This window comes from Paroedura picta, chromosome 5 (assembly GCF_049243985.1).
Source record: "Paroedura picta isolate Pp20150507F chromosome 5, Ppicta_v3.0, whole genome shotgun sequence".
In the NCBI taxonomy this organism is placed as follows: Eukaryota; Metazoa; Chordata; class Lepidosauria; order Squamata; family Gekkonidae; genus Paroedura; species Paroedura picta.
In genome coordinates this window covers 64,358,935-64,371,734 of record NC_135373.1, presented here as the reverse complement: position 1 = coordinate 64,371,734, position 12,800 = coordinate 64,358,935, and the positions used below count along the sequence as shown (strand labels likewise).

The 12,800-nt window shown below is 41.2% G+C and overlaps 1 protein-coding gene across 5 annotated transcripts in view; it reads left to right on the top strand.

The window, feature by feature from the left end:
* Positions 1–12,800, top strand: part of HDAC10 (histone deacetylase 10) — a 30,066-nt gene that overhangs the window by 16,649 nt on the left and 617 nt on the right. For 3 of the 5 annotated variants that reach the window (XM_077338308.1, XM_077338309.1, XM_077338310.1), the window contains 9 exons: positions 1,417–1,484; positions 2,732–3,011; positions 5,380–5,470; positions 7,358–7,443; positions 8,286–8,339; positions 8,968–9,049; positions 10,113–10,298; positions 10,896–11,055; positions 11,251–12,374. In XM_077338308.1, coding sequence (XP_077194423.1) covers positions 1,417–1,484; positions 2,732–3,011; positions 5,380–5,470; positions 7,358–7,443; positions 8,286–8,339; positions 8,968–9,049; positions 10,113–10,298; positions 10,896–11,055; positions 11,251–11,276 — 1,033 coding nt within the window. In that variant the 3' untranslated portion in view covers positions 11,277–12,374. Of the gene's footprint in view, positions 1–1,416; positions 1,485–2,731; positions 3,012–5,379; positions 5,471–7,357; positions 7,444–8,285; positions 8,340–8,967; positions 9,050–9,465; positions 9,605–10,112; positions 10,299–10,895; positions 11,056–11,250; positions 12,375–12,800 lie in introns of those variants that run through there. The other 2 variants (XR_013231135.1, XM_077338312.1) reach the window with 2 other exon arrangements.

Genomic DNA, 12,800 nt, shown 5'->3' with positions numbered 1-12,800 from the left:
GAAAGCTCGGTTATAGTGTTGAACTACGATCTTGGAGGCTCATGATCAAATCCCCATTTTGCCATGGCCACTTGCTGTGTGACCTTGGGCCAACCATGTACTCTCAACCTAAATAAACCCACAGGGTTGTTCTGAGGATAAAATGGAGAGGGGAGAATGTTGTAAGCCATTCTAGATCTCTACTGGGGAAGAAAGCAGGGGAAAATGAACTCTATCAATAGGGGTGTTTGTATCTTTCTTATTGTGTGAATTGATATCTGCAGTGCATGGTTTTAGAAGGGCAGTTCTGTCATCTTATCTTAATGGATTATAATAATGTTTTTTTATTATGTTTTTATCCATGGAGTTCAGGACAACATTTCCCCCATTAATCTTGTGGCAACCCTTTGAAATAGGTTATGTATTTTTAGTTGCTCACAGTTCCAGGATTTCCTTGGTCTAAATCCAGTGTGGATTTACAGGTAGCGTTAGGCCAGCTGTTGACCATGTTAGATTTAGTCAATGGCTGCCCTAAGGTTACCTTGTTGGTTTAATGGAAAACATGAGTTTTGAACCTGGGTCCAACCACGACAACATCCTGGTTCTCACTTATCTTTTTATTTTGTTGTTGGGATGAGACAAACTGTTTCAAGATCCAATATTCACCATCTTAAAAAATTTATTTTTAGAGCACAGTCCTAAAATAGGTTGAAAATGTGAGATGTGTTTGAGCTCTCAAAAACCAGAAAGGAGCATTGGGCAGTATGTCTATAGTTCATTTGTACCTCTCACCATTTCTGTTCCCAAGTGCACTTCTGCCTCATCTGTCATTTTCTTCTTTTATACCCCTACAAACTTTCTCAAAACTGACTTTTCTGCTTATTATTGGTACACAGTTTTGAACACTACATGTGTCAAGTATAGCTTTTATTGCTGTTCAGTATACACACTCCTGTACATAGTGAACCTGCTGGAAAATGTGATTTGGATCCCATATTCACGGTCTGTTGTAATGTCTCCCAGCGTGGTCTAACTCCTTAGTAGCTCCAGTAAAGGAGTGTAGGAAGCACAGTCCCACATATGGTTGTAGTACCTAACCCTGTGGGTTCATCCTCCCTGTCTGGGGTGGTAGGGGGTATACACTGCCATTCTAAGCGGATTTACACCTTCAATATCCATTTAAGGGTGTGTTTAGGATGGCTCTGTTAGTTAATGTAGTCTACTACATTAGCATTGCAGTATTCACATGCTTCAAACTGCATTTGCCAATCTAGTTAACATCAAAGCTTTAATCTCAGGATAGTGCATACAGTAGGATAGCAATTGGTGGTGTTGTAGCAGATCCTTCTGTTTGATTCTTCTCAACAAGATAGCAATCAGATAGCAAAAAAACATGCATTTAAAAAAAAATAACCCATCGTTTACTTCCTTTTGCAGTGCATTAGAGTCCATGCATGATGTTAAAGCTGCACATAAGCCATACTGGAAATGTTTGTCATTTGAAGGTAATGGTGGATTTCCCTGCTATTGTTGTTTTCTCAACAACACAGTTCAGTCAATGGGGTGGATCTACCCACTCTCCACGGAGCTTTCCTCCAGTTTAAGTGGTTTTTCCTCCAAAGCAGATGTGTCCTGCTTTTCCTTTGCACTGCACAGTTTTATCTCTGGAAAAACCATGCAGCACAGAGAACTGCCTTTTGAGGGGGTGGAACTTTGGAAATATGTATCACCTCCTTCCTCCCCCCTGAGGAGTGCCTTCTATTTATGCAAGGCTGATGTAGATCAAAACTCAGTGTTGTAGAAGTTGCTGTGCCAGTTAAGTTTTACACAGTGGAAATTATCCAGGTCACATATTTGAATGGGACTAGAGATCTCCAGCCTTTTTGAGTCTGTAGTGACTTTTGGGGTTTCAAGAGGGGGTAGAGGTAAAGGTATCCCCTGTGCAAGCACCGAGGCATGTCTGACCCTTGGGGTGTCGCCTTCCAGCGTTTTCATGGCAGACTCAATACGGGGTGGTTTGCCAGTGTCTTCCCCAGTCATTACTGTTTACCCCCCCCCCCCCAGAAAGCTGGGTACTTATTTTACTAACCTCGGAAGGATGGAAGGCTGAATCAACCTTGAGCCGGCTGCTGGGATTGAACTCCCAGCCTCATGGGCAAAGCTTTCATACTGCATGTCTGCTGCCTTACCACTCTGCGCCACAAGAGGCTCTAGGGGGTAGAGAGTACCACCCTAATATGAATGCCACAGGAGATGAAGCCATACAGAATGCCTCCCTCCTCACACCTCTTGGGGGGGGGGAAGCCTGCATAGGGGATGGAATCACCAGTCTACCCAATCTTCCAGTGGAAAATCCTTTCACTTAAATGGAGGCAAGCATGTTATGTGGTGGCCCTGGTCACTTTATGAAAAAAATTGGTCATCATTAAGGGAAGTACTGGTAGATACTATGGTGCCCATGTTAGGGAACCCTGTATAAGACAAAAGCCCATACCCTCTGTCATTGCAGCTTTCTGTCTTGTCCCCCTGAAATGTACTGAAGTGGGTCAGTGGATCTAAAGAAACAGTGTGGGGTACAGAGTCTTCAGGAGAAAGGAGAATTGACAAGAAAACCCCGCCCTACCTTCCTCTGTATTTGGAGAAAAGCCATTCTCTTAGAGGAGCTGGTGCTGTTCCAATAAAAGGGTGTCTTAGCATCCAAGTTGACTGTTTTTCCAGTCTTTTATTTGCCAAAGATGTATTTTGTTCTCAGACCTGACTCCCTTGAAAGAGCTCAGCACCAAATTGTACCAACCAGAGGATGGAGAGGCAGTTCAAACCAGCATATCACTTTGGAATCCAACTGGGAAGACAAACAGCGATGAAGCTGCTGAAACGGATAAGTTTTTGGAACTGCATATGAAAGAAATTCTGTCTCCAGAACCTTCTGCTAAAACAGTAGTCGCTGTTGCTGCAAGGAATGCTGAGATGCTGCCGTCCTCTGTTCAGATTGAGACAAATGGGGAGACAGAAGAGCTGAAAGGCTTAGTCTGGTGAGCCCCGTTTTTGTCTGTTCTACACCTGGGCAGAACATGAAGGATCCAACCTGAAACACTTTTACACCCCATTGTTTCCCACTGAAGTACATGCTCCACTCTCCATCTTACTGGAATCAGTGGGAGCTGAAAGTGTTGACCCTTGCTGGTCAAAGCAGTTTCAACCTCCAGCTTGTATCACCCAGACAGTGTACACCCTCTTCTTTTAAACCTTTGGCTGTGTTCATTAAAAGTTACAGTAAAAGATTAAGGTTAGATTGAAACAAATTATAATTTTTCACTGGAGATCAGAACATTCTTACACAAATGAGTCTTGGCGCATCTCAGTTCAAATGCCAGTTTTAATATGCAGGTCTTGATATTTATATCCTGTTTTGTTTCCATCTTGGAATTCAAGATCATGTATGTAGAAGTCTCCCATCCAGGCATGAACCCACCCCAGATTTGCTTAGCTTCAGCAAAACTACTTCATCTTTCTTGTATATAATTCCCAGAGTATTTCATCCCATTCTCTTTTTGTCTTGTTTGCAGCTGAACTAACATATTTTCCCTGTGATAATGCTAAGTTCACGAGCACCCCTAGGCTGTTAACCAGCCGTTCCAGCCCGAAGCAGCCAGCGCCACAGCCTGAAGCAGACGGAGCTGGCGTGACAGTCAGCGCTGCGCCTGGTTGGACGTGCCAGGTTGCATGCCAACACCGGTGCTGCCCATCCCCCCCCCACGCCACGGCACAGTAATCTGCCTGTCCTGTATAGTGTGGTCCTACCAGGCCTCATTCCTCATAAACATAATTAAAAACCTGGCAGGGATGCTGAAGGTCCCGAGTTCAATCCCTGACATCACCAGTTAAAAGAATATGGTTGTAGGTGATGTGAAGGACCTAGTCTGGACAGCTGCTGCCAGTCTCAGGAGATAATACTGGGTTTGATAGATGCAATAGTCTGATTTGTTCGTTAATTCATTTTTCCATCTGTATCCTGCCACCCCCACATAGTGGCTCATGGTGTAACAGTCATCTCTACAATAAAACCCCATAAAATTACATAGTCCCATTAAAATCCAGTCTCTTCCCACCCACCCCCAGCAGCAGTCTAAAACTCCAGCCCCCACTTGCTCATGGTTTCAACAGCTACCTCCAGGGGCTGCCTGGCAGCCTAAGACGAAGTTATTCACAGTTTCTGCTACCATGAAATGTTGAAGCAGTGGAAGTGGATATGAAAGGTAGATCTGCAGACTTCTCTGAACTTGTCCGAATTACTTAACTTTTTTCTCATTTTGTAAAAATGTACAGCAGTGAGACTGATTCCACATGAGGAATTTGCCCCTGCACAGTCTCTCATTGCTCGTGGATTTTAGTACTGCTTCTACATGAAGTCGGCAGCAACCCACGGCTGTGCAGGAGTTGGCACTGGTTTTTGTCCGGTTTGCTCCGTGATGAGGGAAATCACCAAAAATCGATTTCCCTTTCTTGTCATGCTGCAAATCAGAGTGCAAACGGGCAAGCCCCTCTGAAAGAAGAAATACACAACAGTCTTGGTAGCGTTTTGCCCGCCCTTGCATCCACCCTCCCCTCTCCATTTCCGGATCAATTTTTTTTAATGGCGTGGTCTATGTTGCTATGGGACCACAAAGCAATGTGCCCTCAGTACAAATAAAATAATCTCTTAATTGTGCATGGTAATATTGGGATTGGGCAGCTAAAACACATTCCTGTTTGTGTTTTCTGGAGGTGGGATATGAACAGGGAAAGAATGGGGGGCATGTGATGAAACAGCCATCTTTCTATTAGCTTGGTGTCCATGCTGTGTTTTAAATCTTTATTGTGAACACACAATCATCAGGGTCAAATTACCATGGCCAGCCTATCACAAATCTTCCCGAACATGAAGAGAGACCATTATACAAAGTATCCCAAAAATGATCTAAGGAAATGTTTTATTGTTGTTGCATGATCCAACAGCAACACAGAAGTGGTTAGTTTGTTTTTTAAACTAATTTTGGGGCTCGAGGGGACGGAAGTTTGAGTCCCCAAAACAGCTGCTGTGAAGGGATTGGTAGCTTGACAACCCAAGGAGGTGGGGGGAAACTTCAGGTTGTCCATGCTTCCTGCTTTGCTGCTGCCTTGTCAGGAGCCAAAAAGCTGCAACAATGCGGCAGGATAATGTGGGAAGGGTCTCCCATCAGGAAGTATGTAAACACATGGTTTTCTATTGTGCGTTTGCAAGCAGAAGGCGGCACGTGTTTTATGCCTCCGTGCGGAATTGATCTGATACTTCATATTCTATCAGTGAAGCTTTGTGTGTTGATAAGCATGCATGACTGTTCAAACTTTATCAAATGTAAGCATTTAAAATATATTTCACAGTGAGTTCGCTGCTGAGTTTGTGAAAGAAGACAAAATCTTAAATGTGTTGGGGAACATGTTGGCTATCCTTGAAAAAATAGTCAAAAAGAAGGTAAGACACGGTAGTTCTCTGATCCTTGTTCAGTGATAGATAACAGTTATTGCACCTCTCTCTTATTTTCAAAGCTGCGGTAAATATGTAGCTGTTTACAGTTACAATTGATAGGGGTCCACAGATCAGAGCTTAGGAGTAGATGCTCCTTAGAGCCCTACACAGTTACTATGGGCTGCCCAAGTCTCCTGATCCTGCCAGCCCAGTGTTTTGGGTATACCCTTGTTACCTGCCCTGACCTGGATAGCCTGATCTTGTCAGATCTTAGAAACTAAGTGGTATCAGCCCTCATAGTACTTGGATGGGAGACCATCAAGGATGTTTAAGGTAGCTGTGTAGAGGCAGGCAATGGTAGAGCACCTCTGAATGTCTGTATCCTTGAAAAGTCTATGGGGTTGCCACTTTTGCTGTGACTCATTCTGTAAATGCCTTTATTTCCACATACTTAAGAAGCTGAAGGTCAATGAGATTAACTTTTAATTGTTCATTGGCTTTTCCTCAGTGCGAAGTTGCTCCATTACCCTGATCCCTTCTCCATATCGCTATTTCTCTTAACTCAAATTACTAATTTGGCATATTTAGAAATGCAATGAATAATCATGGCTGCATCAAGCCTTATCTGCCAAAGGGGAATGGAAAGTAACGTATGCCATGTATATGTGACCTAGGAAACAAATATATGTCAAAATATTTTAATCTGATACAAACATTACTGCATTTGCAGCTTAGGCGTTACATTGGCTGTTCCTTATTTCAATGATTTGTTCATAAGGAGTTGAAACTTATGTTTGTGTCCCAGATTCTGACTTATGGCCATATCCCAACATCTCTGGAATAGGTCAGGTTGAGACTACGACCATTTTCAAACTGCCTTAGTATAATGCTTTTTTACTGGTTGCTAATAGATTTTTTTCAATCAATTCAGACAGGCCTATTTGGCTGGTAGCAGAATGTATATACCTTTTCATAAAAACTCACTCGTCTTGGGTAACAAAACACAGTTGAGCTGCTTTTGAGGGAAACTGCTTTCTTCCATTTTCTACCCCTTCACTGTGCTTCTGGTTTGCTGTGCTGTGCGGTTTAAAATGTCCATAAGCACTTACTGAAATACTGCTCCCCTCCCACTCTTTTTTGCCATACAATCTTCTGTTGTTGTTTTTTTAATGTTATAAGTTGAGCGCTATAGTGCTAAACCAATATAGCACTTCAGTGGATTCAAGGCATCTCAGTGGTGCCGCTGAAGCACTACATTGGTTTAGTGATATAGCACTCAACTTAGTTTTGAAAAAAGAAACCTCTGAGGAAGATTGTGTTTGAAATGACCATAATGCTTCAGAGATGATAAAGAAGAAGAGTTGGTTCTTATATGCTGCTTCTCTCTACTCAAAGGGGGCTCAAATTGGCTTACAGTCGCCTTCCCTTTCCTCTCCCCACAACAGACACCCTGTGAGGTGGGTGAGGCTGAGAGAGCCCTGATATCACTGCTCGGTCAGAACAGTTTTATCAGCGCCATGGCGAGCCCAAGGTCACCCTGCTGGTTGCATGTGGGGGAGTGCAGAATCGAACCTGGCATGCCAGATTAGAAGTCCACACTCCTAACCACTACACCAAACTGGCTCATTAATGGAAGGAAAGTTGCTGTATGAAACCTCTGTCCTTGCATTGTTTCACTCAAAATAGGGTCAGTGACAAATAACCTCTGATTTAGAACAGTAATGTGAAAAATCTTCTATATGAGTGGTTCTGGGTTAGTGAAATTCCATGGGGATTTGAATATGAGTCTTCCAGATCCTAATCCAACACTCTAAACCCTATTCTCTCTTGTTGGGTTTATAGTCAAGGCAACAAAATTCTGACAATTGACTGTATTTTAATTATGATTTTCAGGTGACTAGTGGGCTTGTAGTATCCCCAGAAGCTTCCTTGTCTTCTGCTCTTGCTCTGAAACATTGCTGTAACCTGAGGCTCCAGAAGTGGGTAAAAGTACTGTTTTTGTACAGTTAATGAGGTGCAATTATAATAAAAGAGAGCAACTTCTCGTAGCTACCGAAGTTTTTGCTTCTTATGAAAGATTCACTGTAATTCTACACAGTGGCAGTTGCTTCTGTTTTTAGATTCAGGATCAGTCTTGACAGGTTTGAAAATGCTGATTTCATCATGACGTGTAACAACTTTGTAGGATGTTTTCAAGTTGACTACTGGCAAATTTTTGGAATGATCCATACTTGGGATCTAAATCAATTTTGCACAGGCATGGTGACAAATATGTATTTGCAACTCTAAGCTGAGTAGGAGAGCCATGGAGAAGAGCTCAGATGTGGGGAAGAATAAAGTTGCTCCTGTATAATGCAAGAAGAGGCTTACAGTATAGTACTTAGACACAGATACACGATGCATAGTGTAACAATCCAGGGGGTCAATGGATTTTAGACAAATTGTTCCAACAAATTGCAATCCTGAAATTTGGTATTTTGCAGGCCAAAGGGCTGCTTGAAAGAGCATCTTCAGAGAAATATCTCCAGTGTGTGAAGACAAAATGTAATTGGCCTCCAGAACCTATACTGAATTAGTATACCTGCAACTCGGCCAGGGGAAGATGATCTCTTTCTTCTGAGATAGTGTTGACACCCAGCTGCATTTGTTGGGTTCCACTATGTCACTGGTTTTATTCAGAACTTATGGCAGGTTTTGCATGGGTGCATGCACTTATTTCTATCTACATGACATGCTATTTAAATATTGCTCACTTTTAAAGTAAATGATACATTCTGAGGTGCATACCTTATTTATAACATTGGCAATATTTGCCCTATAGAGTCCTGTGCATATTTGTTGGTGAAATGGATATGAAAATAGATTTGGATGACGGGTAAGTATTTTGGCACTCTCCACGCCCCTCCACGTATACTCTTTTAAGTTTAGAATCTACAAATCATTGAATCTGGGGCTATGTTACAGAGGGATGTTATGAAAGAGGGAGACCCATTATTACAGCAGTAATCCTGCGCACACTTTCTTGGAGTAAGCAATATTAGCAGGACTTGCTTCTGAAGAAATTTGCATAGGATTAGACTGAATCTTTTCCTGTTGTCTAAGCAACTTTCTGTTAATGCCACCTGAAGCAGAGTTGCATCCTTCAAAGCCCACTGACTTCAGTCGATGTAACTCTGCTTAGGGTGGCACAGTATATTGTGTTAAGAAATCAGGCTTACACAAAATGTTGGCTCTTGTTTTGTTATGGCAATCTCCCAAGTATCCTCTGCAGCTCTTCCTCCACTATGCAATGTATCAATTCTACTTGTTATTTCTTTAGGAATTGTTTTACATGTAAGCATTTTTAATATATTGTATAGTTCCCACATCCATCTAATTGGTTGTTACTTTTTTATATGCAGCGTTTCTGTTGGCTGCCAACAGAATTCAGTTCTGTTTAAAGAATAAGAATATTGCTTTGCATAATCGTTTTCAGTGTTTTGAAACATCACTTTTATTTTCAGGAAAGTCTGCTTGATCAATATTTGTGGTAAGCAGTGTGAGCAAGCCAACACCAAGTACAGTATTTCTCTAAACTGGAAAGAGGTGAGCTTAATTTTTTGGTGCATGCGGATCTTTTCCCCCTCTAGGCAAAGTTCATTGAAGAAGCATCTACCCAAACTTAGAACTGAGTTAAAAATCATGTGATTGGAAATTTGGACAACAATGTACAACCATCTTTACGTTATTATGTAAGGATGTTTGAGAAACCTGGGACAACTAGGCTTCCTAAAGTATGTGTACACTGGTATTTAAACAGGCATATATGAAGCCTTTATTGTTGCCCCAAGAAATGGCAATATGAACATGGTTCTCTCTATAAAGGTGGTGTTAATGGGAAAACACTGGAAGAAAGGTACTTCCTGATGGCATTCTGCTTAGTACACAAATTTATGTTTCTTGATGTAGCACATCTCTGCCTGTGGCTTTAGACTGAGAAGTTACTTGTGGTTGTCCCGCAGGTGGGTTGAACAGCCCAGCAGGAGGAGAAGGATTAGACGGGAAAGGAGGCTCCATGGCAAATTTTGAAGTGTTAAGATGTCCAGGAAATACAGTATAGACTGTATCTTTACAAATATATTCACAATAAAATATGACACGGTTAGTGTTAACTGATTGCTACATTTTATGTTGGACTGGGGGGTATAGCAAGGAGTTAGAAGAAGAGTTGGTTTTTATACTCCACTGTTCACTGCCTGAAGGAGTCTCAAAGTGGCTTAAAATCACCTTCCTGGCCTCTCCTCACAATAAACACGCTGTGAGGTAGGTGAGGCTGAGAGCCATGACAGGACTGCTTGGTCAGAACAGCTCTATCAGAGCTGTGACAGGCTCAAAGTCACCCAGCTGGATGCATGTGGAGGAGCCACTGCTCTTAACCACTATACCACACTGGCCCTGCAGTTGTTCTGCACATGGGTCTCAGAATGTATAGCACATTTGGAAGTGGGTCCCACTTCAAAGGGCTAGTGAACCACTACATTAGATGTGTATATTCATTTTTTAAATTTGCTTTAGAAACAAAGTAATAATGATTATGTATTTGGTCAACTTTTATACCACCCCTCTCTTGGCGTATCTTTACATCTACTCTCTGAATTACCTCCTGAAGGATGCTGAAGGAAGCACTTTCTCCTCTCTGCTCTTTGGATTCATCCTTCCAGTAGCATACAGCTATCAGCCTGACCTAATGATTATAACCGTTGGATCAAACCAGATTCTTGGCACAAATGGAATTCCCTTGCTTATTAGCTTTCTGCAGGGGTTGGCACAGTCTCGAATTCTAGCTCTGATCCAGGTAAGGCATTGCAGCTGTCTGATGACAGAATAAGAATACTGCTTTAAAATATATATAAAGGTGAAGAATCCTGAGACTGGATCTGTAGAGGAAAGGGGGCATCATTTTTAATACTGTTTGATTTAATAAAAAGTTGGATGCCTCAAAGTTACTGTTCGCCATTTAGCCCTCTTATCTGCCTCCACTGCAAAACTTTAGTTTTGTGTTCAGGAATTGCTGTCCAAATGGGCATACCACAGGTGGGGAGGATAAGTAAATGCCAGAGAAATACCTCCTGCAGTCACTCAGTTTAAAGGTGAGACACAAGCCATTGTGAGCTTATGTTGTGATTGGGTAATGCTGCTGAAGAAACAGGCATTATTATATCGGATTTCTGTTCAGCATGCATTATAGAGAATTTCTCCTTTGGCTCCCAAGGACTTGGAATTTTTGATTACGCATTTTTGTGTTGTATATTTGTAAACACACAAACTGGATCTTTTTTGTTGAACCAGTTACTGATTACAGGAGGCTATATCGCAACCCAGTTGAATAGCATGCCTTATTTTATTTAAGCTATTCTATTTTGAGCTATTGTGTTATTGCTTTTTTTTTAAGGATACAGAGGCACAACTTTTGGAAGCTTTAGCTAAGACCTTGATGGGTGACTTTACACCTTGCTTTGGGACCTGCACAGCGGTTTTACAAGAGAATATACAAATGGTAAAAGAATTACAAGAACAACTTCAACAGGAATGGAAAATGCTTCAGTGTTCAGGCAAGTAATCAGATACTGATTAATTATAAAACGAAGACTTTCATAAAAGATATTCAAATATATAATCCTATTGTAGAATTATGTTATTGTTGCAAGATTTTGAGTTACACCTCTGTTGATTCAGACAGTAGTTGAAATGTCTGGACTTTTATGTATCAAAAAAGTTAACTAATTGTGTTTTACCCCCTTGTGTAGTAAATGTCTCCAAGAGTGAAAGATGAAAATACTTGGCTGCCATTTTGGTGATTTCCTTCTAGCATCGCATCAATACTATGCAAACTGTCATATATGCAGAAGCAATTCATGTCTACTGGACACCTCTGCAATTCAGCTGTGTGCATAGGCCTTGAACATCTTTCAGTATTTTCAGTCAACCATTAGACAAAAAAGAATGAAGATAGAGATACAGAGAAGGAACAATACTGTAAGAATCCTCAGCTACTTTGATATATTTGCATGTTAAGTGTATACGTTTTAAAATTTATATGCATCTGATTATAGTCAGTTTGTCGAAATGGGAATCACTAGTCTGTGATGTAATGTCTTTAACTAGAAAGGCAGAGAGATTTCCTAGTGGCTAAGAAATCACAGCAATGACAAAGTAAAAGGAGAGTTGAAGCCAGCACTCACACAGTGCTCATGAACACAAGCCCATGTGAAGTTGCTGACACTGCATCAGACCATTAATATAGCAAGGTCAGTATTGTCTCCTCTGACCAGCATTGTCTGCATGGTTTCAGGAGATCTTTTCTACCACCTACCTGGTCCTTTTAACTGGAGGTGCCAGGGATTGAAACTGGGACCTTCTGCATTCAAAGCAGATGCTCCAACACTGACTAAGCTGTACATCAGTGACCACTTGTTAACACAGCAGCAATCAGTAACAATCCAAAGCTGTGTAGTTGTTGCATTACCCATTACAGTAGTTATATTCTGCTCAGGATGTTAACTGCTCTGCTAACAGGATGTTAACAGGGGAGGGAAATAAAGGGAATGTTGCTTTCCTCTAAGATACATGATTGAGATGTTGTCCAAAATGGCCTCAAAGTGAGGACAGCTCTTATGAGTTGCTTTTGTTTACTGTGATGTAGTGTATAGGCAATGGAAGAAGAACTGAGCCTTCGGGGAGGGCGGTATATAAATCTAAATAAATAAATAAATAAAATAAATAAATGTTCTAAGGCCATATATTTCTCTCATAAAGAAATTCTGGCTATTCAGGACAAAGCTACAGCTTTTCATTTTATGTAACTATCAGGTCTTTCTCTGTGCAAGAACTGTAACTTCTCATAATGAATTAAAAATCTTTTTCTAATGTATTCATTTTGGCTGATATTTGAGCTTTGTGGAAGTGGACACAAATTTTCATGAAGCGAATATGAAACCTGAACATTCCTGTTAATAAGACTTGTCTAACGGTTCACTTCATGACTCTGCTTTGTCCATATGTTAAACTGCTGCCACCAACAGAAGTAGTAAACATAATGTCAAAATGGACCAGTTTTTAAACATCTTTCTTTAAGAAATTTTGTAGCAGGCAAGGTAGGGGTAAACCATAGCAAAAAAGGCATATTTTTTCTTGTTATGTTGTATTCTGTAATGAATGCAAGTTGGCATGCAGGCTGAGTCAAAGCTAAGGCCTGACTTTCAAAGAGCCTCTGTCAATTAAAATGTGGAGCAGTGAGGACCAACCAATAATAGGAAACTAAGAGAGGGCACATTAACAGAATTGAACTGAAATCCAA